The 25676-nt window shown below is 51.3% G+C and overlaps 8 protein-coding genes across 8 annotated transcripts; 2 read left to right on the forward strand and 6 right to left on the reverse strand.

The window, feature by feature from the left end:
- Positions 1–925: 925 nt before the first annotated feature.
- Positions 926–2048, reverse strand: BJX68DRAFT_280079 (uncharacterized protein; the record flags this gene model as incomplete). Its single annotated transcript, XM_071048864.1, has 2 exons — positions 926–1415; positions 1495–2048. 2 exons carry the CDS (start codon positions 2046–2048, stop codon positions 926–928), a joined length of 1044 nt encoding a protein of 347 aa, XP_070892776.1.
- Positions 2049–4632: 2584 nt separating this feature from the next.
- Positions 4633–5943, reverse strand: BJX68DRAFT_249358 (NAD(P)-binding protein). The gene has a single exon (XM_071042090.1). The coding sequence runs from the start codon at positions 5798–5800 to the stop codon at positions 4856–4858; it is 945 nt and encodes a 314-aa protein (XP_070892777.1). The 5' UTR covers positions 5801–5943; the 3' UTR covers positions 4633–4855.
- A 644-nt stretch (positions 5944–6587) lies between these two features.
- Positions 6588–7776, reverse strand: BJX68DRAFT_259401 (zinc-dependent alcohol dehydrogenase; the record flags this gene model as incomplete). The annotated part of the gene is made up of 4 exons (XM_071043690.1): positions 6588–6772; positions 6844–6845; positions 6921–7571; positions 7631–7776. The coding sequence occupies 4 exons, from the start codon at positions 7774–7776 to the stop codon at positions 6588–6590; spliced, it is 984 nt and encodes a 327-aa protein (XP_070892778.1).
- Positions 7777–9079: 1303 nt separating this feature from the next.
- BJX68DRAFT_272825 (cytochrome P450) lies at positions 9080–10898 on the reverse strand (the record flags this gene model as incomplete). Its single annotated transcript, XM_071047288.1, has 5 exons — positions 9080–9499; positions 9568–9900; positions 9985–10220; positions 10294–10675; positions 10746–10898. The coding sequence occupies 5 exons, from the start codon at positions 10896–10898 to the stop codon at positions 9080–9082; spliced, it is 1524 nt and encodes a 507-aa protein (XP_070892779.1).
- A 587-nt stretch (positions 10899–11485) lies between these two features.
- BJX68DRAFT_272826 (uncharacterized protein) lies at positions 11486–12772 on the reverse strand (the record flags this gene model as incomplete). The annotated part of the gene is made up of 6 exons (XM_071047289.1): positions 11486–11753; positions 11827–11913; positions 11975–12336; positions 12421–12462; positions 12519–12580; positions 12634–12772. The coding sequence occupies 6 exons, from the start codon at positions 12770–12772 to the stop codon at positions 11486–11488; spliced, it is 960 nt and encodes a 319-aa protein (XP_070892780.1).
- Positions 12773–15327: 2555 nt separating this feature from the next.
- Positions 15328–16903, forward strand: BJX68DRAFT_272827 (FAD-binding domain-containing protein; the record flags this gene model as incomplete). Its single annotated transcript, XM_071047290.1, has 4 exons — positions 15328–15766; positions 15825–16084; positions 16159–16343; positions 16420–16903. 4 exons carry the CDS (start codon positions 15328–15330, stop codon positions 16901–16903), a joined length of 1368 nt encoding a protein of 455 aa, XP_070892781.1.
- Positions 16904–17443: 540 nt separating this feature from the next.
- BJX68DRAFT_272828 (uncharacterized protein) lies at positions 17444–17898 on the reverse strand (the record flags this gene model as incomplete). The annotated part of the gene is made up of 2 exons (XM_071047291.1): positions 17444–17595; positions 17658–17898. 2 exons carry the CDS (start codon positions 17896–17898, stop codon positions 17444–17446), a joined length of 393 nt encoding a protein of 130 aa, XP_070892782.1.
- A 1814-nt stretch (positions 17899–19712) lies between these two features.
- BJX68DRAFT_259403 (FAD-dependent oxidoreductase) lies at positions 19713–21052 on the forward strand (the record flags this gene model as incomplete). Its single annotated transcript, XM_071043691.1, has 4 exons — positions 19713–20154; positions 20284–20483; positions 20532–20858; positions 20888–21052. The coding sequence occupies 4 exons, from the start codon at positions 19713–19715 to the stop codon at positions 21050–21052; spliced, it is 1134 nt and encodes a 377-aa protein (XP_070892783.1).
- Between the last annotated feature and the right edge of the window lie 4624 nt (positions 21053–25676).

A 25676-nucleotide genomic window follows, 5' to 3' on the forward strand; every position in this document is an offset into this window, starting at 1 on the left:
TGGCTATACCTGCGCCCTCCACCCCTCAAACTGCATCACAGCCACGTCACGACCATTGTTTACGACGAGCGCCACATACAATTGTATATGACTCTACATGCGGCGCATCCACCGCAACCGGCCCGCGCCCCTCGCGCCGACACAGCCGCGGTTCCTCATCGTTACCAGTCGGCCTTTCGATAACGATCGCGCTGATTCGTCTTGTTTTGCGTCTTTCTTGCTGTTTGGTGCGGAGATTGCCATTACCCGTGGCGTCTCATTGGCAAGACTTCTCTCTGCGCTGGTCTGCTGCTTTCTAGGAAGACACAGTTTCCTGATGGTAATAGTAAGGCCGCCGGCTACTTGCACACTCTCGGACGAGCAGGGCGAGTCGGAGACTGGAACGGATGGGCCGGTACTGAAACGGGCGACTTTCAGGTCATCGCCTAGTCCCAGTCTCAACCGCCGTGCGAGTAGTACTAGGGTATCGTCCCTAGGATTGCTAATATCCCTTCGTCAGCGGTCTGAGGAGGAGGAATAAACAACCAGGAGGTTGTTTTGCCTCTTCATGAATCTACCTACATATAGGTCAAATTCTTATACTTAGCGCGATAGCTGACAGGTACACCTGGGAACCGAACCACTGGGTGGATTCCTGCCATGACTGTGTGGCCGCACTACAACTATATTACCGGATCGGGTATATATCTCTCGAGGCCCGACCTAACGTGTGCAGGTAGTCTAGCAGATGTACATCAACTGAAAACGCCTTGAAACTTACTGTAAGCTATTCCTCAATGCAGTCTATCTGTAGACACGGGTTCAAACCCTCTTAGATGGTAATACACATGAGCGTTTCTGAGCACGAAGCAAGCGAGTCCCTACAATATCCATTGGTCCGAGGCTTGACATAGATCATATCCTACACACGCCCATATCGATGAATCTATAAAGGCAAAACAATCGCTGCCCCCAGAGCCGCCGCAATAATCCAAATCCCAGCCACGGACCCAATTCCATCGCAGACCGACACGCTTAGGCCCAGTCTCCCCGCAGCGTTCGACGGCGTCGTCTCCGACTCGGTAGTCCCGTTACCATTATCATCGCTGTTCGCCGCCGATGCAGCCGCAGTCGTCGCTGCGCTCTGCAAGTCCGACTCGTGGTATAGCAGGGTGATGGCAGGCGCATACATCAGCCCGGAGTAGAGCGTTTGCTCGTCGCGCTCGAGGTGGTAGGTGTCAGTCTCGACGATGGTTCGTGTTGCTGTCGGGGTGTCGTAGGTGACAGTGGCCATGGTGTTGTCGATGGGGTCCAGGTACGTTGTGGTCACCTCACCGTAGTCATAGTTTTCGCCCGTGTGGACTATGCAGCCGTATGTCGGCTTGTACTCCTTGACAACAGAGTAGCAGGCGTCGCGATTGTCGGCGGTCATGCCGCTGCAAAAGGGAAAGTGAAGGTTAGCAAGGCTCGGGAACGACGATGAACTAGGTAACTAGGAGAAGACAGCAAACCTACCTCGGACAACAAATGGCCATAGTCTGCTCCGGCTCAAGGAAGCTCTTCATCACCGACGCCTTGTCCTCGTAGTCGTAGTAGTACATGTCAATCCCCGTCGTGTACCTGGTAACCGTGGTCGTCGTCGCCGGCGACAAGATGCCCGACGAGGTCACTTTGTCGCCCGCACCATTCCGCCCGATCATGCCAACCGTCGCCCACCCAGAGGGACACTCCACTCCGGGAGAGTAGTACTCGCCATACCCTTCCCAGGAGATCTGGCTGCTCTTCCAGTCCTCGTACTCCTCATTCGATGTCCCCGTAAACTCCGGCGGGGCAGTCGTGGATGCTTTGGTTGTGGTGGGCATGCATTCGCTATAGTAGGCGATCTCGGTCGTGCATTGCACGGCCCAGTTGAGGAGGACGTTGCCGGCGGTGGGGTTGACGTATCCAACGTACATTTGATCAGAGGCGGTGCATTGTGGCGAGGGAGTGTATGTTGTTGTAAGGGGGCCATTGTTGGAAAAGGTGTACCAGCCCGCGAGGACGGAAACGTTCATGCCGTGAAGGCCCATGGTGAAGATGGTATTCAAACTTGGGGATCTAGAGAAGAAAACAAGGTTCTTACTCCGAGACACGCGTGGGCCAGCAGGGCCTTATATGCGGCTCAGAGCTAGGCATCTTCTCTCAGGTACCCGGAGTTCTTTGTAATTAGAAAACCAATCTCCAAGCGCTGGGCTGCAGCTTGGCTTGGCTTGGCAGGGACAAGAATCCTGTTGGCTTTTTTTTGGCTGGCTTGTGTGACTACTTTCTTTTATTATTCATGTCGAGTCTGCTCTGTTTGCTTGCTGTCGAATACCGGAAGCCGAGACTGGATTATCCTCGCGATTTTACCTCTGAAGTTGCTGACCGTCGGCCTTCAACGACTCTACAAAAAGAGCTTTCTCGCTACCTAAATATCTCAAATCATCGCCGCAGTGCCCAGGGTCTGAGTGCGCGACCCACTTGGCGGCTCTGTGCAATTTCGATTTCTACTTAGCGAACGCCTACAACAAAAACGAGCCAATGGCTTAATGGGCTTATGTACCCGAACGGATAATCCGGCTCTGCGAGGGGCCGGTCCACGCCGGCCACCAGACTATTTGCCTCCAAGACAGTTGGACCATGTTATCCAACATTGGTGTGACATTCAGCCTCTTGCCATTGGCGTCGGACAATTTGTGTTCTCTTGGCGATACTACAAAGACCAATATAATGCTCGTTCCCGATTTTGTCGCTTCGCCGACGACATAGGCCGCTACCCCCGTTCTGGATTTGGATTGGTTGATATCCCCTCGCCTTCGTTCTTTTTCTGCAAAAGTTCATTTGAATCGTTGCATATTTACTACGTATGCAATAGCCCTTAATATACTAGTGCACATTTCTGTGCCACGTCTTTCAGTAATACTCTGCCTTGACCAGGTCAAACTGATTCGGCCACCAACCAAGGTGGACGATTAGAAGCAGTTTGATCATTCGACGGGGTAGTCACATTGCAAAATATGTGCAGATGGATTACTGTCAACCCGAGGCGTAGGGCATTTCAAGAGCGGGAATAAATTTCCCTTATTGCGCCACTGTTTTATACTCTGGTCGAGGGCGTGGAGCGCTATAACTAATCATAATTATATACTATGGGGAATAGATAGGTAGAGTATAAGAAGATATTAGTTACTGGACTCTGTATGTCCAACATTCCTCCCTAAACCTGACTAAACCCTTGTCAGAGATAAGGACAACCAAGTCCTCACGAGGATTTTATGTTCTCTGCGGTGTATATTGATAGATAGCTCACGCCTGCAGTTGGTTGCAAGGGGCATGTGCTGCGTCAAAAGCTCCTGGATGAACGAATGCATTAGGTGAATAGTATGGGTCGTGATCAGTCCTCGAGGTTGCTCTGAATATCTATCGGCGACCGGCAGAGCTTCCTTATCTGGTAACCAACACGGGACTTATCCCAAGCATCAGGCAAGGGTACGACAAAGATAAATGTCCTTTTGACCGCGGAGCTTCTGTCAGCTCCAAGTTCCCAAACTGTGAGTGGGCATCAACCAAATAGATTCCACCGTAGGATACTCATAGCACGTATTCTCTCTTCCTGATTAAGATCTGAAGTAATCTCGATTTCCCTTCGAGACGTGAGGTCAAGCCCTCTACGTGTCGAAGTGATCTAGGCTTCTTGGTTAATGCCGCACTAGGGATAAGTGAGCGGCAACCACCTTAGCTCTTAAACTAGGACATGCAAAGAAAGTTTTTGCTTCAAGGCCCAGGCTTATGTGAAGCTACTTAGATAGGAGAATCTGGCGTATAGTAAACCAGAGGCTGTACTACACGACTCTTTTCTGTGTCACGAACCCGTTTAGGCTTAAGCGACCCATCATGAGGCTCGTGAGGTGCATGGACTTGTCAGGAAATGGGCTAGCCTATATATGGACGTTAGGTCACCCTGGTCTATGTCAGGTGGCATATCTCAGCGAAATATAGGTCGGGCTGTGCCACCCAAGAGAGGGTAAGGCAGACACGGGCGAGAATCTAGCAACATGATATAAACCTCTCCCCTCCAGCAATACTAACGTCTCCATTCCCTAACAGGTTTTGTTCTGTTCATTTCCCTTTCACCGCGCTGTTCTGGGACCACGCCGCAACAACCCAACCCACCTTTCCTGTCCAGCTCTTCCTATACTCCCCCAACACTCATCACCATGGACATGTGCTTTGTCTGCGAGCAAATGGCATCGAGAAAAAAGCATCAAGGCTTGCTGTTTAATCCAGACTCTAGGATTACGGAGAAATGCCTTCTTTGCGCACGATTTTTCTGCGAGGCGCACAAGTCGGAAAAGGGTATCGAGGGTGTCTGCCAAGTCAACCATGTGACGTATTATAGCAAGCACTCCCACATTGCTGGAATTTATCCTTCTATGCAGGCTCGCGAAAGAGCGCTCCTGCCAGTGGAAGCCACTACTACTTAGCAAGCAAGGTCTGCAACTACCACTAGAAAGGCTGTTTGGGAGTGTAAACTGATGTTTATAAGAGTTCTACGCTTGTTGGCGCGTGGAGCAGGTCAGGAAAGGGTACTCCTGGGGCGCGTTTGTGGTTACGGTTTGGAAATGCAAAGGGGGCTTTTGGTGGTGAGGATTTGATATGTTTAATGATAGCAGACAGTGGGACGACATGTGACCAAACAAATGGCCAATGCAACAGGTTTATGAGTTATATCAAAAGGGAAGACATGGGAGAGCAGTCTACTAGGCGTGACGCAGAAGATCTCATCTTATCTCAGAGCAGATAAAAAGACTCATCCCTCCTTGTATCTCCATAATTTAACCCAAGCATACTCAGTCAATCAAAGCCTCGACGCATGAGCGGCCAAAAATGCATCCACCGACGTAAGCTTTGTTGCAAGCGGCCCCAGCTCATCCCGACAGCTCGCCACCACATCTTCTCCACGCACTCCATTAGCCCATTGCTGCGCAGGAGCAATGGGATCCCCCGCTCGGATCCTCTCGTCCAGCTCTTCCTCGGACCGATGCTGCACTTGCACTTGCACATCCTCCTTGCTGAGAAAGGATAGAGCCTGCCCAATCCTCCCAGCCAGCTCCTGCGCCGTCAGCGCCTCAGTAGCGAGATCAATGGCCCGATGCGAGTAGCGCTTGGGGTCCGCGATCACAGCCGCGGTGACAATTCCCACGTCCGCTGCATCCATCCAGGGTATCTGCGTCTCGGGCCGCCACCCCACACGCAGGACCCGATCTTGCGCGAATCCGGGGAAAATGAATGAACCAATTGGCTGGAGAAGGTTCTGCAGGTAGTGGCCTGGTCGGATGATCGTCCAGTGCTGGATGGCCGATGATTCCGCTGCTTCCCGGACACGGGTCTCGAGGGCGCGCTTGTTCCGCCAGTATTGTCGCATCGGATGATCTTGTGGATCAGAGTCATGCTCATCCGCAGTAATTGCCGTCGACACGATAACATGCGAGACGGTGGGGGCCTCCTCCGCTGCGATGATGACGTTGGTGCTCCGCTGTAGGTCGCGCGCGGAGTCGCCGCTCTTCACCTCAGTGAGGAAGACGGCGTCCACGCCGCGAGTCGCGGCACGCAGGGCATCGAGGTCGCCCACATCGCCCGGCACAAGAGTGGCGCCCGATTGCGCGAGTTGCCTGGCGGCGGCTGTCGTTGGGTCGCGCACGTAGGCAGAGACGGTGTAACCTGCCTCGAGGCAGTGCTTTACCACGCCGCGGCCTTGGTTGCCTGTGGCGCAAATGACGAGGACTTTTTTGGGGGGAGACATGTTACTTCCTTTTCAGCTCGGTTGTGAAGAAGGATACGCGGGGTGAAGCGTAAGCTGTCGTCCAGCTAGTTGTTTATATAAATTCGCAACCATCGTGTTCTCGCGACCCAGCCTGTTTATAAATAGGTTGTACAGCCTGACGGGGAGCGCTACTGCCTACGTATGCGTATGGCCTATGGCAGCCTAATAATGGGGGCCGATCCACAGAAACTAAACTGTGCTGATCACTCGATGCCTCCAACTCACTGACTCATAAAAGCATAGGCCGCGCTAGCCCGCTGCCATGACTAAGCTGCTTACTTTAAAGTTATTTTGTTAAGCCCTATGTCCGACTTGGTAGATATACTAGCGGTGTTAACCATCCCAAAAGCTGACTCGAGTTCTACCGCCAGCAAGCAACTACATACTCCACCGTCTACCTCAACGTCCCAACACAAAATCGCGAGGGCATATTTTAGCGTACGTAGCCCCGGACGGTAAATCGCCTGGGACATTGCCAGGAAATTCATGGTCTGGCTACATGGGGAAAATTCGGCTTATTGGCTTACACACCCAGGTGTCAGCGCTTCAATTCATGCATCTATGCACCTCTTAGTGAACATATAAAGTGTCCTAGATAGATACAGTACAAGCTATGAGAGCCAGATTGTCCAGTACTGAGCACCAGCACCTGGCAGCATATGTGCTTTGCCAAATTAGGACTCTCGAAAAGGAGAGAAAAAGAATAAACCGGATTACTATAGAACGCTCTAAGGAGTCATCGCGCTCCTCCTTCTCCCTACTGTATTTACTGCGGAATCCTAACAACAGCTCGCCCTGTGATTGCATCATCTTTCAACCCGTTGATAAGAACCGGCGTATGCGAGAAATCAAAAGTCTGGATCGAGGGAGTGATATGTCCTGCTGCAGCCTGCTGTAAAAGCTCGGCCATTTGGTCTTCAGTTCCGACGGACGAGCCGATGATTGAGATACCTGTAGACAGTTTCCCTAGTCAGCTGTTGACTCCACAACCGAAATAAAGCGCACAAAAACAACAAACGTACCTCTCGCCGCACATGCGGTTGCTGAGATGGGCAAATCCATATCATTCGGCGGCAATCCGACACAGACAATCAATCACATATTCCTGACCACGTTTGGAGCCATCGCAAAGGCTTCTCTCGTGCCCGGGACCACTATGGTTGCATGCGCACCTTCTCCCGTTATCTCATGGACTCTCGCCGCGACATCCTCAGCACGATAGTCGATAAAGACCTCAGCCCCCGAACTCAGACTCAGCTTCCTTTTCTCCTCACCCGCGTCGACGGCAATGACGCGGAGCTTCTTGATCCGAGCAGCAATCTGCACTCCGATGTGACCCAGCCCACCACCAGAACCTGAAATCACAATAAAGTCTCCCTGTTCCAGAACATTATCAAGTTTCGACAGCGCACCAGCCATCGTTAGCCCCGCGCAGAGAAGCGGCGCAGCCACCTCATCGTCTACCCCGTCGGGAATCCTCGTGAGGAACCGCGCATCTGCTACGACGTACTGCTGGAGTGTCCCGGGGACATGGCGACTAGTGTTGACTTGCCGCGGACAATTATGCTGGTACCCGCGTTGGCAGACGGAACAGTCGTTGCATGCGCTGTAGAGCCACTTGACGCCGACACGCTGACCGAGTGTGGATTCTGCCACGCCCGGGCCTGTTTTCACGATTGTTCCTATCCCTTCGTGGCCGATGATCGAGCAGTATGAGCTCCAGCCTAGCACGGCGCGGACTTCGGAGTGGCTACTCAGTGCCGTTAGGGCTAGCTGACGCGTTGAGGTATGTAATTAGCTTCTGCTTACCAGAGACCAGTACAGGTTAATTTGACCAGGACTTCATTGTTTCCCGGGGCTGGAACGGGGATGTCGTTGCGAAGAACGATCTTGTAATCGTTTCCTGGATTGATTACCTCCGCGCCCTGTTGTAGCTTTGAGATGGGCAGAGTCATCCCTGAAATGCGGGCTGTTGAAGAGTCTGAGTATGATAGTATATGAAGTGAGACTCTTCGTGTTGTGCTCCCTGCGATGGACCTCGTGCTTATAACCTAACCTGGTATATTTGCCGCGTCTCGGAGCCGACGCGGGGTAGATCAATGCATTGACCAACCACTACTCTCCATCCGGCTTTCGGCAGAGGAGCCGAACCAATTGTAGGCGATTTTCGGGTTTAGTTCCGGTATAATCGTAACCATGAGGCGGCAATAAGCGTCCTTTAAGAACCATGTAGAGCATGTCGAGGTAGCCAGCTATAATTCTCCAATATTTTAACAGCATATTTTTATCTGTAAAGTGCCTAGCAATGTACTTTGGGGGCTTCTGTGTGGAAGCTCTCACCATGTTTCCGATTTTAACTTGGTAGCACAGTGGGTGTTTTTTCTTTGTCCTCCTTTTTTTGTTTCATTCAAATGGAGCTAATTAGCAATGCTTCCCCTATGTAGTACTTAGGTATAATGCAGGCATTAGCCCTAAGTATAAGGTATGGGGTGATTAGCCTATAGAAGCGATTTAGATACCAACCAGGAATCTCAATAACTCCCACTCCTATAGGCAAGCTCTAGTAGGGTTAATGTATATCCATTCCTTATGTAGAGAATACTAATACCAAAAAAGTCCGTCTCGCGCGCTGCTTCAGTGTCTGGTCCGCGCTTGGGATTGTCTCCGCACTGAGGCCTGGTTAGAGAGCCAGTGCTCAGATGGTGGCTGGTCGGAGGATCGTGGGATGCTAAGGAGGGGGAGGTCGTGTAAATGGGAAATAATGAAGCTGAGGACCTTGGGAGGGAGTGTGTCAGGTGTCAGCTCCATTGCAGTACGGAAAAGCAAGATGCGAAAAAAAAAAAACAAGGGGAGGTGGTTGGAGCAATAGGTTTGTTTGTGATTCGTAGACTTGTCCAACCCACCTCATACCCAACCTGTACTATCAAGCCTTGAGTTAAGCTAGAATGTCTAGTCTAATAATCTATAATAGGTTAGGGCTCATTAACGATTCATAGATCTTGAGACAAATAATACCCGCCTGATTATTCATGGTCTGAGAAGCACCCAGGGTCATTGGTGGTATGCTCTAGTTGGGGCATAGGGGAAAGAGAAACGCCAGCAATAAGCACCACTTTAATCGAAACGCAAGGCTATATAAATTGAATACCCAAGGTTCTTTTACGAATAGCTTCTGGCCCCATATTACACCAAATTTACAGACATATGGATATCCAATCCACTGGGCATATGCTCTCCCGACCTACTTGAAGCTCTCGCCTATCTCCTTCTTCTAACCCTAACAACCGCCCCCGCCGCCGGATAATTAAGCCCCATCACCGGCCTCGTCTGTGGCCTCTCGCTATTATACCCAATCTCATAATCCAGCAGCATATGCGCGATCAGAAGCTTGATCTCCGCGACGGCAAAGAACCGCCTGGGACACGCGTGCCGGCCGAAGCCGAAGCCTAGGAATTTGTCGTCGGGGGTTACGGCGGAGGAGGGCCGGGTGTTTTTGTTGCCGCTGGAGGAGGATGAGGATGAGGGAGATGCGCGCGCGAAGCGGAACGCGTCAAAGTCGTTGGGGTTCGGGTAGAGGGATGCGTCGCGGTGTGCTGCGCCGAGGGCGAGGGCGAGGATTGTGCCGCGGGGGAGGGTTATCGATGGGTTTTGGATGGGGAGGCCCGTTGGGTGGACGACCTAGACAGGTTTATCAGGTTAGAGGCTAGTTCTGTACGCCATCCCATGCTCTGCGAGAACGAACTCACCGTGCGCGGTAACCCTATATTCCCAAACGGCGTGAGGCGGATCGACTCGCGAATAACCGAGTCGAGTAACGAGAGCTTCTTCAATGCATCGGACGTCCACGTCCCTCCTGCTTCTTCGAGTACAGTGGCGCACTCCGAGCGCAGAGCCTCCATGACCTGAAGCTCGGGGTCTGTGCTCGCAAGATCTAAAATCAAATTTTGCAGCGTAAAGCTCGTTGAATGTAGCGAGACCATGTTTAGGATCAGGAGCCGGAGCGCAACGCGCTCGGGAGCGAGTTGTGATGGCTGGCCGGACTCGTAGCACTCGTCGATTATCCATTGCAGGGCGTCTTTCTGGAATCATTCATCAGTATGTATGCTCTGCAGGTGTAGTAGTGAGAACAGAAAGAGAAGGCAAGGAAGGGGTGGGTGGCTTACTGGAGGATTCCAAGAATAAGACGGATCTTTCTTCGCTTTTGCCGTCTCGTCTAGCCGCTGCTGTACAAGTGGCATGCACATCTTGATTGCTTGATTCGAATAGTAGAGACATAGCTGCCGGATGATGGTCCCGACAATCGGCTTGAGAGGGTTCGGTGCAGCGCTAATTACCATTGCACCGCCGAGGACGCTGGCGCCGTGGTGCTGTAACGAGGCGAGAAATTCCTTGTTGCGACCTATACTCATATTATCTCATTGTAAACGATACCGTCAAAATCAAGATCTCGAGAAATGGAAGCAATCACCTACACAGCTCTGTCCCACAAATCGCCGCATTCCCCGCAGCAGCCACAATCTCCAAACACGAATCCCACACGGCTACCATCTTCCACCCACTGCTCGCACCCCACGACTGTTCAAGCGCATGCCGGATCTCGCTAGCAAGCACAGGCACGAGGTGGTCGAGGCTCCGAGTCATCTGTCGACGAATGACATTGATATGGAGAGCGCTGTTGGCGACTTCCTGATCCGCGATTGTCCACTTGGTTTGGATTGTCTGGTTTTGCGTGGCGTGTGCGTCGAGTATGTCTTCGGACTCGCCGTACAACGCTTTTGTTTGCGCAGGGGGCACGATCACGACGGGGCCGCGGTCTAGGCTGGGAAGGATGTAGGGCTGGTTGTGGCGGGAGTGCTGTTGGGGGTTTTGTGAGTATTTTGAAGGTTTAAAAGGGAGGGACAAGGGGCAGGGAGGCATTTGTTACCGTTTCGTAGCCGGCAAGGGTCCATGGAAACAGTCGGCCTTGTAACCCGACGACGGGAAGATGAGCTTCAAGGCCTTGGGTCGGATTTGGCGAGAAGCAATGGTATAGAGCATAGCTCAGGATTATGGCAGTGGCCGTGAAGAGCCAAGGCATCTGAAAGAGTTGATCCATTTGGGGGCCAAATTTTGGCGAGATTAGATTGAGGGCGAGTGATGAAAATGCTGTCAACTTGCCATGGCCTGGGCGAAGTTGGAATACCCGGCTTGACTTGCACCAGGCTACTTTGCGGCTCAGAAGCATTCCGGACGAGTTCCCTGTCTGACCGAACTGCCTCCCCGACGCTATCGCTACTTCCACCGCTGGGATATAGAGAGGCTCTGCTGTTTCTAGCGCCTCCGGGACGCTCAGACGAAGCACCACGTCTCAGGTTGGACGCCAGCTGGAGGGCAAGGCTCAGACCATTGACGCACTGATCCGCGGAATCCGCAGAGAAACAGAGCACTATTGGTCATTTATTTCCTGTAGGCTGTCACTGGCTGGTAGGACGCAGATTACATACAGATCAGCTACGAGGTAGTCAAATTTAGAATCAAACATCCATTCGTCATACAATCGAGTAAGCGCTAAACTCAGGTCCTACCACACCATCCAATCAACCTTGCCCTACCCTACCTGATGCATGCATGCCAGAGTCCAGACACCCCAATGCCATTCCAATCCGAGTCCCACATTCAATCAAATCAAACCCTCCGCTCCACCCGCGTTTCCTCAGCAGACACCTTGACATCTCTCACGCTGCTGACCCCGCCGTTCGAATCCAGATTGACCAGGGAATTCTCCTCGCTGAACGGCACGCTATTGTCGGTGTCCAGGATGCGTCGTGGCCCGGACGATGAGGACCGCCAGGAGAAGGTCGACCAGGTGAATACTGTTGGGCGGAACTTGGTCCAGAATGAGTAGATGACTGGGGCGCAGCCGATCAAGAGGGCGATGGAGCATTCGATTGTTCTGTGGGTACGCCATTCGTTAGAGGTAGTTTAGTGAGGCTACTACCTAGGTAGGTCTTGTTGACAGGACTTACGTGCATAGCATAGCTGCAGTCGAGTCGCTCTCGGCTCCGCTAGAGAGCCATTTGTAGTAGGTGGACAAGGCACTCGCTGTAATGGCGCTGTGTGCGCCAATCAGTCAACCAGACCCTACTGCGACTGAAAGAGCTCCTCGGTACTCACAAAACACCCGTAAGAAACAACAGCACCAGATTGACCTTGACCCTCAGCGGCAACTTCAGCTTGGCAATCACCGGCATCGGCATGAGGAGGATGATGCAGTCCATAGTAACCGCCACCGTGCCGAGAAACACCCCCACGGTCGTGCTCGTGTCTGCACAGTTGAAAATGAACTGCGGCGACAAGTCTCTTGTATGCGGGGTGCACCGTCCTGCAACGACCGAGGAGCCGATGATGAAGCAGGCGCCCGAGACGCAGATGATTGTAATCGATGCGATTTTGAGCCATGTCTTGACGCCAAAGACTTGGAGGAAGAGCACGATGGGGATTTTGGTGATCCACATTGCGACGCGCCGATTAGAGCGCTGGATACGGCCAGCTGGAGATGTAGAGGTTAGATGGTGGACTGTGGGTGGGTTACACGGGTGGTAAGTTTAAGATATTCCAACCTGAGCAAGGAGATGCAGTGTCGTGTCGGGCTTGGGGGTGACCTCTGGCGAACCTGTTAGCGAGACTCGTTAATTGATCAGTCTCATGAATATCCTACGAAGGATATATCGTATAGAGCAAATATCGCCGCGAGGAAGAAGAACGCAGTGACCGCCACGGCTGGAACGTCTTTAGTATAGATTTTGGACCTCAGAGTATTGAGAGAGACACACCATCATCCATCTTGAACCTCTTCCGAATATACCGATAATTTATCCACAGACGCGCGGTGACGCCAAGGGAAGTCCCGACGACAAAGCATACCCCAACAGCCAGGAATGCCTCGCGGCTCATTCCCTCATTGCTAGACATGGTGGTTTCTCGTCTTTTTGTCGATGGTCAAAGATGGCACTGGATAGTGATGAATGATGAGCCTTGGGACGGAGCGGCTAGTTGCCTGAGTGTGCTTTTGCCTAGGCCAGTCCTAGACGTTGGGGGATGGGGCTCAATGCCTTCTTATCCCGACGCTGTCAGCAAAAAGCAAGCCTGGGCAGGCTTCGCGCAGTTGCTCGGAGTCTGTCAGACAGCGTGCATACCAGAGGAGCTGGTCCAATGGGCCGCGCGCAGATTCCAACACAGCCGAAAGCTGAAGAAATGGTATGGAAAGGCGATACTATCGTCACATTGCTTTCTGGTTCTGTTAGATATAGCTTGTTTTGAGTGTTCTAGTTATTGCCCTTTTTCGTATCTGCTTTGGCTTTTCGAAATGGCAGTGTGCTGGGCTATCTGGCGAAGCTGATATCTGCTTGTAAGAGACCTCGCTTGCTGGACTGATTAAAGAAATTGTCTGCTTGGTTCTTTGCCTCATATTAGTTTAGGTATATCACGCCAATGTACCAAGGTCACACAGCCCAAGACTGACAGGCAAAAAAGGCCATTGTTTGTATGTATTATGTTGTGCTTACAGCCCCAGTTAGGCTCTATGTAAGCAATTCAGAGTGTGAACCACTGATGATAGCGAAGAAATCGTGTCCGTGGTCCTGTAGAGAACTCGTGAAAGAGCTAGGCACTGTAGATATAATAGTATGAATCCCGTTCGGACCAATACTAGAGAATCCCGCGATAGTAAATGTAGTAAGAAGACCTCGCAGCACGTGTACGCATATGGCTGATGTGGGTATCGAAAGACTGAGGGCGGTTTGAGTGCCCCCCGGACCTTCGACGAGCAACATCTCAAGGACTCTCCGAGTCCCGATCCTGAAAATCTATACATCCTCTGATCCATGTTCTAGCTCTGCAAGTTTTTGTTTGTGAGACTACCTCGGGTTACTACCTGAATACGTCGAGCTCCGGCCCACGGGCGAAGATCTAGAATCGCCTGGAGAATGGAGGTTGAGAGCTGAAGAAACATTCCTATCCTGTATCCCGAGACTCGTGACAGCAATTGCTCTTCTGTCGTAAGGGGGCTTGCAGAGAATACATGACAGGTTCCCTCGTCCCATGGCTAGGGCAAGTATGGTGGGAGGACAATGGTTCCACGCTGATTACACAGTGAAGAGGATGCGGGGTACCTATATGCGACTCGAGTTCCTTTGGCAGAGGAGAAGTGGCACAGGAAAGACTGACAGAACACTCGACGGTCCTGTCTGCGCTATGCCGGTTCTTCTCTTTCCCTGATACCCATGAAACCACTGAAGATGACGGGTACTCGCCTTGGATCCGCATACGCTTTGCATGCAATAAATCAACAAAACTTGTCCGCTGAAGGATCCGTGGTCAGCAAAGCAAATCCTCCACGAGTGAGAGATGATCTGATTCGGGACCATGCGTGCGCCTGCCCAGTGCCACATTGTGTGACTTGCTGATGTGCTACTGGCCATGGGGCTGAGTCCCCTCCTATGTCAATATGCATACTCAAAACGTCACCTCCGGGATCGACAATCTCCGATTCCACTCTGAACATGCAGAGCCTCATTGCGCCAGAGACAGGGCCATCTTCAAGAGTTGCTAGCCACGGGTGAAGAGTAATCGCTGCTCGACAGTGTCACCAACATCTATCCAGTCTCGCCGTCTTACCCCAGTTCGCTCAAGTAAGCCGCCGTGTCCAGACAACACACCCTGGACGGTGCTGATTTGGAATTGATCAGATCCTCGCAGAGAGCAGCAGCCACCAAGGGCTTCCAAGATCCAACCCTTTCAGTTGTGTGACAGGCCAAGGTGCCCGTTGGGACTGGTCCCCGCTCGGCATTGATGCACGAGTCCGTCTGTGTTACCCCAGCCTCTTCCGACTGGGATCCCTGGCTTCCAGTTTGTCCCTGGCACTATTCTCCGGCATCGCTCGGGCTTTGTCCCCACTGACTGTATCGCTTGGCTTGCTGATCAGCCTGATCCAGAAGCAGAGAGTTGGTTATACATGCCCAAGACAACAACCATGGCCTGCTCGGTCGGCGTCAAAATTTCTGGATCGGCCCGTAGAAGGCTTCGCCTCTTGGGCTTTGCGGACTCGATGTGCTCTGGGAACTCTGCGGTTGTCCCACACAGTAGGCCACAGGTACGCAGAGACTATCTAACCAGCCAATTTCCACAACACCTAGATAGGCAAATTCAATTGCACTTGGTTGGGTTCACTACCCCGCTCGCCGTTTGCTAAGGACCGATGATCGACACGTCAAGGAGTGAGTGGGAGGGGCTTAGTGCTGACATCAAACAAAGAAAGGAATCGAGCTCGTTTGAGCCTGCGGCCTGGAGCTCTTGGGGAGCATAAAAGTACACAAGAGTAACACTTCACCCCATTCTTGACGCATCTTTCGACAAAGATTTCTCTCCTCCCCCTTTGGCATCTCTTAATTGACTCCCAGCTGTTCAAAAGCATCTCGCAATCAACCTGCTCTATCCCTTTTGTCTCTACAAAACCACACAACACCACCATGTCCATCGCACTCGCCATCAAAGCCCTGCAGGCCAAGTTCCCCGCCTCGCAGATCCTCCTCTGGGGAACCGACGAATTTACCGACCGCAACAACTCGTACCTCTCCCCCCTCGAGAGCGACCTCACCCCGGCCGCAATCTTCCAGCCCAAGAGTACCGAGGAGGTCTCGCATTTCCTGCAGATCATTCATCCGCTGAAGGCTCCGTTTGCAGTCCGTGGCGCGGGGCAGCAGCCTCTCCCCGGGTGTGCGAATATCCAAGACGGGATCACGCTTGACCTTGGGCTCCTCACGGGCATTGAGGTCAAGGATAACGGCACGGTCTCGATTGGCGCGGGGGCGAGGTGGGGGAGTGTTTATGAGGCGTTGGACGGTAAGAAGCTTGGTGTTACGGGTTCGCGCTCTTCAAAGGGTGGAATCGGTGGGCTGGCGCTGTCTGGTACGTTTTGTTTTCTCCTCTAAACAATCCCATATCTCTGATTCCAAGTGTGTATCAGGCGGCCTCTCCTTCTTCTCCTCGCGCGAAGGCTTCATCTCCGACAACGTCCTCACCTACGAAATCGTGCTCGCCTCGGGAAAAACCATCAACGCCAACAGCGCCGAAAATAGCGACCTGTGGCTCGCCCTCCGCGGCGGCGGCAACAACTTCGGGATCGTGACCCGCTACGAGCTGCGCACGTTCCCGCAGCCGCAGCCCTTCTGGTCCGGAAGCATCTACTACTTCCAGCCGTCGTTTGAGGGCCAGATTGATGCGCTCGTGGGCGAGTTGAACAAAAAGGGTGATGCGAGTAAAGAAACGCATCTTATGCTGAGTGTGGGCATGCGGCGCAGTTTGGGCAGACCATGTGTCAGAATCAGGTTTATTACACGGGGGAAAGCGAGGGAAGTGCTGTGCCGGAGGTCCTGAGGGTGTTTACAAATATCCAGCCGAAGCTGGATCAGATTAGTTCGGTGCAGCAGATGAGTTTGAAGGATGCGGCTGCGCAGCAGGCCGCGGCGGCGATGGACAACCAGCGGTGAGTTGCCCTACATACCCAGCCCCGCCACGCCCTTCAAACTATTTATCGCCAATGCTAAACTCGACCTTTCCAGCTGCGCATACATGAACACAACAATCAAAGCCGACGCCGCGACCCTCAAAGCCATAGTCTCCATCTACACAACCGCCCTGGAACCCATCAAATCCATCGACGGCCTCGTCTGCTCACTCACCATACAACCATACCCCCTCTCCCTCCTCCAAAAATCCGCCGAACTGGGCGGAAACTCTCTCGGGCTAAGCCCCGAGTCCGGCCCCCTCGTCTCTCTCCTTCTCCTCGCCTACTGGGGGAAGAAGGACGACGACGAGAAGCTGATCGCCGCGCAAAAAGATACCCTTGACAAGATCCGGGCCGAGGCCGTCACGCGCGGCGTGCATGTTCCGTTTGAGTTTTTGAACTATGCGTTTTCGCAGCAGGATCCGATCGGGTCGTATGGGGGGGAGAGTGGGGAGAGGCTGAGGGAGGTTAGTAGGAAGTATGACCCCGAGGGGGTGTTTCAGAAGCTTGTTCCCGGTGGGTTCAAGTTGTTTACTTGAGAGGTTGGATTTGCTGTCTGCGGTCTGCTGGCTGGCTCGGTAGCAACTTGGGATTGGCTCGTTCTGGAGGTCTACTAGGATTTGGTGAGGGAGGGTAAAAAAAAAAAGAAGACTGTTCTTCTCGTATGCTACGCTTGATTTCCTAATTTATCCGTAACAAAGCCTCATTCCTGTACTGCTGCCTTGAGCGTCCCAGTGCCATCTGGACGATCCTGCATCGCACAATCTATGGGGAAACAACTTGCGTACTCGGATCCGTAGTCGCAAGCCGCGGCAGCCTAGAGAATCCTATTCCATTGTCCCCTGCCGAACCTAGCTAGCTAGATACCGTCGCTTCTAGTCGGCGACGGTCTCTCGCGGGATTAGAACTCGAGGTACTTAGTAGCACATCCTCCAGGAGCAGGTAGCCCTAACTAAGGCGTACGTGCGCAATAAAAAAAGAAATATATACTTGTAGAAAGCACGGCAGTGCTTTCCAGGCCTGTTGATATTTCAATACTACTTTGCTCTAGTCTGGAAGCATGCTTTGCCTGAACCAAATCAATCCTCACTTAGGGTCGCAGTAATGACAATAACCGAGTCATTAAAGTCCTCATCCTCGCCATCCTCCGTGTCAATCTCCCAGTAAATGCACACCGGTGTATTCGCATCGGCCTCGCTGTACTCCGCCAGGTCCGTGCTCTCACAACAGCCTCCGGGTAATAGTCACCGTCCCATCCTGTCCGGGAATACTGGCAGGTCACAACCAGCGTACGGTAATGGCGTTCGATCTCCGTGAGTTGGACGAGGTCCGTGCCGTGGTGGTCCCGGACCTGCATTGTGACTCCTTCGCCTTGGCCGTAGAAGGTGTAAGTTCCGCCCTCGGCTGTGTCTTCGATGGTCACTCGCTGATGGTAGGCGGCATTGGTGGTTCCTTTGATTTCGATGGTGGCGGAACCGGGAACCGGGATTCGGAGGGGCAGGGTGGTTTTTTGCATTGGTCTGGCTATAGACATGGTGGAGATGTGGTGATTCCGATGGTTGAGGAAGAGTAAAGAATATCAAATTTGGTCTTGGGTTACTGCAATGGCTGTGTTGAGAAGAGGTTGGACAGGCCAAGTGCTCTGTCTATCGGTATAGATGCTTCTTTTTAAGGGTGAACGGGGCCGAAGTCGCTTCGTGGGCCAGTGCCAGGTAGTCTTTCACTCCCACATCCCCAATTCGAGGGAATTGGACACTCCCGGCCGGTCAATGGGAATGGGAAAGAGCGGAAATGCCCAACCGCTGTTGATGACAGGCTCACACCTTGCAACGCTTTCCGTCGGCTGGCCTGGATGGGTTACACGGCCGACATACCAAGCATACCACAAATGAGGCAGGATGCGAGAATGATCGTATCCAATACCACCGCGAGCCTGAGCGGTTCTCGATGTGCGCATGCGTCTACAACTATTGCGAGTCTCGACTACGTATAATACTCTATGTGCGTAGCTGAGATAGGCATCTGCGCTCCATCCATCTTCTGAGGCATCTCGGTGAAGCGCCCTGGCTTCGCCGCCCCCTTGTTGACTCATTGGCTACTTCATGGAACTCACAGTCTGAGAAGGCTCCGGAGAAGCTCTTCGATGGCGATAGCTCACGTTTCACAATAGTCCCTGACGTAGTGACCATGGTCTATTTTTCTGACTGCTGACAGACTACTCCATACGAAGCGCTCGGAATCTGCCTCTGGGTCATCCACCACCCCAGCCTGATCTTGATATATGACTCTGAGTGCCCGATTGCGCGCTAGATACGCAGATCGGCGATATGCAAGCATGGCCAAGTAGATGACACTAGACATTCACCTGTCCATTACCCCTCAGATTGTTGGCCATGAACTCCTTCACCGACAATCTCATGTCGAGGGAGTGCAGAGCCTTGCGAGCGGTTATGGGTTAGTCGCAGACTGTCCCGCATACAGCTCCTCAGCAGTCCAATAAGGTTGTCTTGAAGAGTTTGCTACGTGCAGCACATAGGCCCAATATACACCACAGCCCCGAAAGCTTCTATGGGTTACTCCCATAAGCTTCTATGGGTTACTCCCATGATACGGAAGTTCTTTGAACTCCGACTCCGGAATCATTATCCAGGAACCAAACCATGGTATTATCGATATGGTCTATCATACGCATCCGGCGACGATCGACTGATGCCCAAGATGAAGTGAGATCTTCAGGTTTGCGATATTTTCAGTGTGGGTGGGTGCCCTCTTGCAAACCCAAGGAGGCTGATTCGAGCATAAAAGGGCCTGGAAAGGTCATTCTAGAGGTCTTTAATTGCTACCAAGCATCAAACAAGAACTTTCCTTCAAGAAACAAAAATTTCCTTCAGTATCCATTCTTCCTTGTGTTCAGCCAGTATGACCCTTCACATCAACATCAAAATCCCTTCCACTGTTCGAGGCACCGGCGATGCTCAGTACCTGAGCCTTTCAACCGGAAGCAATAGCGTTGCCAAGGAGCTCAAGGACCTTCTGTCAAAAACAAATTCGGAATCATTGGGATCAAACCTGCAAAACGCAATCTCTGATGCCAGAAATGCAATAGCCCACATGAGCGAAGATGAATCCTCCGCATACGACGTGAGCAAGCTCAAAGACGGCGCCTGGGTCGCTGCAGAATCTGAAATTGCACACCACGTCGCCACAAAAGTCAAGACGGCCTATGAGAAGACCGGGCAGCTGATCTCCACGTTTAATGACCATATTTCCGCAAAAACCTTGGATAAAGTCACAATGACCGAATATTGCCGTCAGCGAACCATCCTCCTCGACGAAGCCGAAGGACTCATGAACGAGTACGACAACCACTGCAACAAGACCATTCTCGTTGTAGGAGGCGGAATAAGCGGGCTCATGACTGCTTGGATTCTTCTCGACAAGGGATACCGCGTTTCGATCGTCGCCAAGGAATGGGCAACCCTGGAGAAGGCATCCGAACAGGGAAGGATCACCTCCCAGGTTGCTGGTGCGCTCTGGGAGTACCCCCCGGGCGGCTGTGGGCTGTCGGAGATTGAAGTGCCTGTGCTGGCGTACTCGAAGCTGGACCAATACCGGATCTGGGCCTTGCAGAGCTTTCTGTTTTACGAGGCGCTGGCGAAGCACTCAGCTGTAGACGAGGTCTTTGGTGTGACGATTAAGAATCTGTATCAGTTCTTCTACCACGACCTCAATGAGCCGTGCACGGACCGAACGATAGGACAGCGGAAAGCATCAAAGAGCACAAGAAAAAGTACGACGAATTGCTGGAACTAGATCAGAACCACAAGCACCTATTTAAAGGCAAACTCCAGATCAAGCACACCGGCTCCCGATGAACACGCCGTCCTCGGAATCCTGGAGGAGAACTCTACCTGCAAAGCCGGCAAAATTGACGTCAACGCGACAGCCCTAAAGTGGGCGTACTGTCATCAAGCGCCAGTCATCGACACGGATGTCGCTATCGAGCAGCTCAGGGCGATCGTTGAAGGCAAGGGCGCCATACTGGAGACCAGGACGATCGAGGGAGACCTCCATCTCCACGTGCGAGAGCTTATGGACGACTTCAAGGCAGACTTGATCGTGAATGCCAGCGGTCTGGGGGCTCGCGAGCTGGCCAATGATGACTAGGTCTTTCCTGTCCGCGGTGCAGTCAAGCGGATATCACTGGACGCTGAGAACGTGAAGGCTGTCTCAAAAAATTCAACTGTGAAGGCTGACGATCAAGATCCAACCGCGAAGGCTGACTCTCAAGATTCAACCGTAAAGGCTCTGAAGGATTCGGACCTGGAGATTCTGAAGGCCAATGCATGGCTTGTCCCTGCTCAATATCACACAGACGGGAGCCCCAGAAAAACGATCTTCATCGTCCCTCGCAATGACGAAACGCTCATTGTCAGATCAATCATTCAGCGTAACAATTGGGACCTGGTCAGCCTAACCGCCGAGTCTCCGGAGGTAAGCAAATGTGGCAAAGGGCGACCAAGTTCTTGGGTTGTCTTGACGACTTCACGGAAAAAGTAGAGCCAACGGTAGGACGGTTCGCGAGAGGGCTTCGACCTTTTTCCCACTCGAACGTGCGCGTTGCAGCTGACAACCGTACGACTTCCTGCAGGGTTGTCCCTAATTATGGTCATGGAGGATCCGGGTAGACTCTGGCGGTTGGATGCGCTTTGACATGCGTAACGATCATGGAGAAGATGCTCCTCGAGGGGAAGTCTGGTTCTGTTGCGAATGCTGAGGTCTGGCGTCTGCTCCCTCAGTGATGTTTTTCCCGGCCTTCTCTTTCCCTTTCTTCTGTAGTCTCTTTATTTGACCCTATACGCTCCTTTGTGATTGGTCATGAGTTTTCAGTCTGCTAGGACATTGTTATTGAGGAACCATAGATGCATGGCTCTATAGTATGTATTTGTCAATTATCGGCATGGAAGCCGTGGGAGAAAGGAGACATCATGGGATGTGTGTCCATTCGTAGGTGCTAGCTAGCGGAAGACGAAGCTATCTAGGAAGCAGGCACGTGATCGGTAGCCTCAGGCCGTCACGCCCACATCAATTTACGGGCTGGCGGGAAAGATTTTGAGGTCGTTTTCCATAAAATAAAATAAAGCCGACTGTCACTCACATGGTCACCTATCGCAAAGTTGAGCTGACTCGAGCACCAGGCTGACACCTTGGTCCCACCCCTGTCAGGGTCAAAGCAGTCGTCCACTTTCTTCCAGATACCTTGGCCTTACCAAACGAGCTTAGAGAATCCCTAGAGGGATGAGATAGGCTTATTACGGTTCAGAAGAAGAGTTTATACACAGAGTTGACTTCAGACCGATTGAAAATCGCATGCGGTTTCGTACGTAATAAACATACACGAAGCTTAATACTAGCATTGAATAAAACTAAAGCTCATTTGATCACCCCACAATCATGTACTCTGTAGATTCCCTTGGCAAACCCTTTGCCTAAACCCACTTTCTCCATCTATATCCTGGAATGCGGCCAATGAATTTGATCTTCCACCACAGGCACACTCTCAATACAGGAGCATGAGCTCTTTGTCTTTCGAGATATCTTAGCTTTCCCATTCAAGGTTTATGTAAGCGGCGAGGTCGGATGGGTGGCGGAAGTCAGTCGGTCTTCGCCCGCGGCGTGGGCCTAGCAAGCAATGAGATGTCGAGCTATAAAGGATGTATAAAAGAGGAAGGAGAAGCTATATACTAATTAATTTAGAAATAAATCACTAGGGATTAGGAAGACTAGTAATTCTCTATAGGTCTATTATATATAGTGATGCTAAGAGAGTCATTTAGGGTTTAGCCTAAAGGGGTTAGGCCCAAACAGGTTGGATCCCAAGCAGCAGTCGCGCGGCCTCCTGTCAGGGCTGCCTGAGGCACCCACTGTAACAATCCCTTTATTTTTAAAAACTTAAATATAGGGAAATAGGCCTAAAGGCTAACCTAGGTATACTAGTATATTAATAATCCCTTATCTAAAATATCTCCTAATCTTTAGTCTTCTTAAGGACTAGAGGTTGGAGAATTTCAATGATCAAGCAGTTAATTGTAGTATAAGGAGAATGTAAAGGTGCTGTGCCAGGTCACGTGTCCTTCCAAAGCCTTACCAAAAGACCAACATGAATCGCGAGATACCTCGCGATTCCCCTGGAACCCATTAAGTAGCGCACTGGGACCTTGTAAGCCTGAGATCAACCACCACGTGGGATCCTCCAAGGCCTTACAGAGAAGTGACTGATTCCAAGTATTTGGTGTGATTAAAGAAAAATAGCATGAAAGACATCAATGTTAATCCCATCAAAGCCAGCATCTCGTCGGAGAGGGGCAAAACTGAAAAAGTGAGGCAGAGGGATCATGCTGTTTTGATTAGTGCGCATATAATGATTGGCTGTTATGCAGTTTGCCAGGAAGCGCTTAAAGCTAATCGGCGGACTGTGGTACATGACGCAGCAGAAACAATCCACTCGCCAAATCACGTGATGATATATGCCACAACGAGACAAGCCCAAGATCATGACATATTGCGGCAGATAACAAAGGCAGGATAAGTCATACGTCAATTATGATCTACCCTTGTCTACGTACAGTAACTCTCGAAATCGGCCTGACCTTCAAAGACGAGACGAATGTTTCCGACCCCACTGCAGGGGCCTTGCGCGAGTTGATTCTCGAGCTATGTTCAAGAGCTGTACTACACTAGGTTGCAAAAATGGCGCAATTATTTTACTCTTGCTTTGTTTCAAAAGCTCCAATCAAAAATAATCAAAAATATGCTAAACTAAGTTTGGGATATTCTCCTAGGCCTTTATTACCACTTCTGTGAATCGTAATAATGTAGTGATGGTTGGAAGTTGCTGGCCAACATGCCAAAGAATTGAACCAGCTAAAAGTGGTCTCTTTTGCTAACTATGCTGCTTGTGGCAGTGAATTCCATATGATTGCAATGTATCAAATCATTCAATTAATAAATCAATTTTTAGTGGAGAACAAAGGAAAAAAGCAAATTAGTGCAACAGGCCTTTCTTCGTCCAGGCCTGTCTAACCTGATACTAAAACTGCTTTCCTCTTAGGCCCGACTCTGCCTGTGATGTTCGCTCGCCATTCTTGAGGATATTGGCTCGGAACAAGGATGGCCCGTGTGATCATTGGCTCATAAGTGTGGGGCTCTCGCCAAGAGATCCAGGTCAACCCCTCTGCTTTTTATCAACAGATCATCCTTCTAAACACATAGTTACCCTTTACTTGAACAGCCTTGAACAAATCTTTATTTGTATATTGCCTGCGGAACGTGACGAGACTTTGGGAACATTCCTTCCTGTCTAGAGAACAACCGCCCTACGTGCTTCTTAACAGTAACATCAACACTTCGCCTATCAGACGCATTTGCCTACGATCTTGATATGGCTGAAATAAGAGACAATGATATTACCGCACTTAAGAATATAGCTGCAGATGGCGATGTGATTGTACTCGTTGGTCCAGAAAAAATCCGACTGCGTGTCCACGCACTGACCCTTAAGGCAACCTTAAAACCATATCCTGCCATGCTGGGCTCCAACTGGACCGTGATCTACTTTAGTGAAGGCTGGTAGATTTGTAATTTCCTGAGGACAATGCGATCGCAATGAAGTATGTTTATGCTATTATACACCATCAAAACAAGATGTTGCCAAATAACATGGCTCTGTCTGACGTTCCCGATGTCGCTCTTAGTGCGGATAAATACAATTTTGCTGATGCATTGAGATTTGCAAGTGTGAATCGTGGTTATAGACTCGTGATATAAAGCCTGATAAGCTTATGGTCCTTACTACTACAGCATATGCGTTCCAGAATGTATAAGCTTTTAAATATCTTACCTAAAGCACTAATGCTCAACTATGGGAATTCCTACCTTTTTCTCAAGTGACAAGATTGAGTCTGTGATGGGCTGGAAAGTATTCTGTAAGGACCCTTGGGTTGATTCCATCCCCTTGTGTCACTGACTAACTGGTCGAACTTGGTCTTCTCGAATAACAAAGAGGTACCATGAGTCTTCAATCACGCACCCCTGCTAGTTAGGCGCAGCTTTAATGTGGCTAGCTGAGCTGAGTAGGCAAATTACCCCGCCCGTGTCATTCATTCTCTCTATCCGCCTTTTTTCTTTCTTCCTTTCCTTCTCTCGTTATCCCCTGAGCGACTCATTTATGAGCACTTTTCAAAGTGGCACAACTCTAAAACACGCGAACAGAATATGGGACCAGGCAAGCATCACCGAAGTCCATTCAGATGGTTATCCGACCATCTACACCCAAAAGGACAGGACTTGAACGGAGAGGTCCAGGAGGTAAGCAAGTTCCGACCCAAGCTATTTAAACTTAAATTGATGGTAAGGGTTTTTCATAGGTAGAACGCCCCTGTCTAGATCCCGCAGACCAGCCCCAGCCTCCAAGCGATGAGACCGAGGAGGAAACGCGTATCCCTGAACCGGTCAAACACGGATCCGATGAGCCTTCCAATACGCAATACGCCAACTCAATAGCCATGGAAATCGCGAAACCCGGAGCCGAGGTGCCCGCGATCGCGTTTTGGGACCGCGCCGCTGCAGCCCTCGCAGGGGAGAGCACGGACCTTCACGCGACATTGATAGAATACCAGGAGGGGTCGGATGCGCTTGAGAAATCACTTACTTGCCCAGACGGCGACGGCGAGGACGAGGACGGGTGGGCCAGTAGTGACCGGTCGATAGCGGACGTCATCTCTGGTGTTGCACAGAAGCAAATGGAGGATATGGAGCATCGCCAATGGGCGCTTCCCGCGAAAATCCGGGGCAAGGAAACCCGGATCCGGCCGCTTCTACGCAATATCCTCACGTATACAAGCGGGTTCAAGGAGAAAGCGAATAACCTGATTGATTTGGATCCGACGGGGTACGCGAAACTCGCTTGGCTGCCATTTAGCCTTGTTCTAGATGTGAGTGACGTATCCCGATACAACATTGTTCTAATCGCTGCCGGTGTTGCCAGACAGCGGAAGAAAGAAAAGGGGGGGGGGATGAGGAGGTGTATCACAATGTGTGGCTGTCATTAACGCTAACGGATGGGTATATAGCTCGCCACGATTGATATGGAACAGTACTATGCGGCGATGGACGCATTCTCGGACGTCTGTCTCCTGATACATCGCTACAGAAGCGTAGAGGAATTCTACCAATATTATGAGAAGGATGACGTTTTTGAACGCGAACTCATAAAGCTTTATACGATGATTTTGAAGTGCCAGGTCGCGCTAA

The sequence above is a fragment of the Aspergillus pseudodeflectus genome (genome assembly GCF_044049435.1).
Source record: "Aspergillus pseudodeflectus strain CBS 756.74 chromosome Unknown BJX68scaffold_90, whole genome shotgun sequence".
In the NCBI taxonomy this organism is placed as follows: domain Eukaryota; kingdom Fungi; phylum Ascomycota; class Eurotiomycetes; order Eurotiales; family Aspergillaceae; genus Aspergillus; species Aspergillus pseudodeflectus.

What these genes read in the sequence shown, in the direction of transcription:
- BJX68DRAFT_249358 (XM_071042090.1), bottom strand. Translation starts at nt 5,800, where the DNA reads ATGTCTCCCCCCAAAAAAGTCCTCGTCATTTGCGCCACAGGCAACCAA.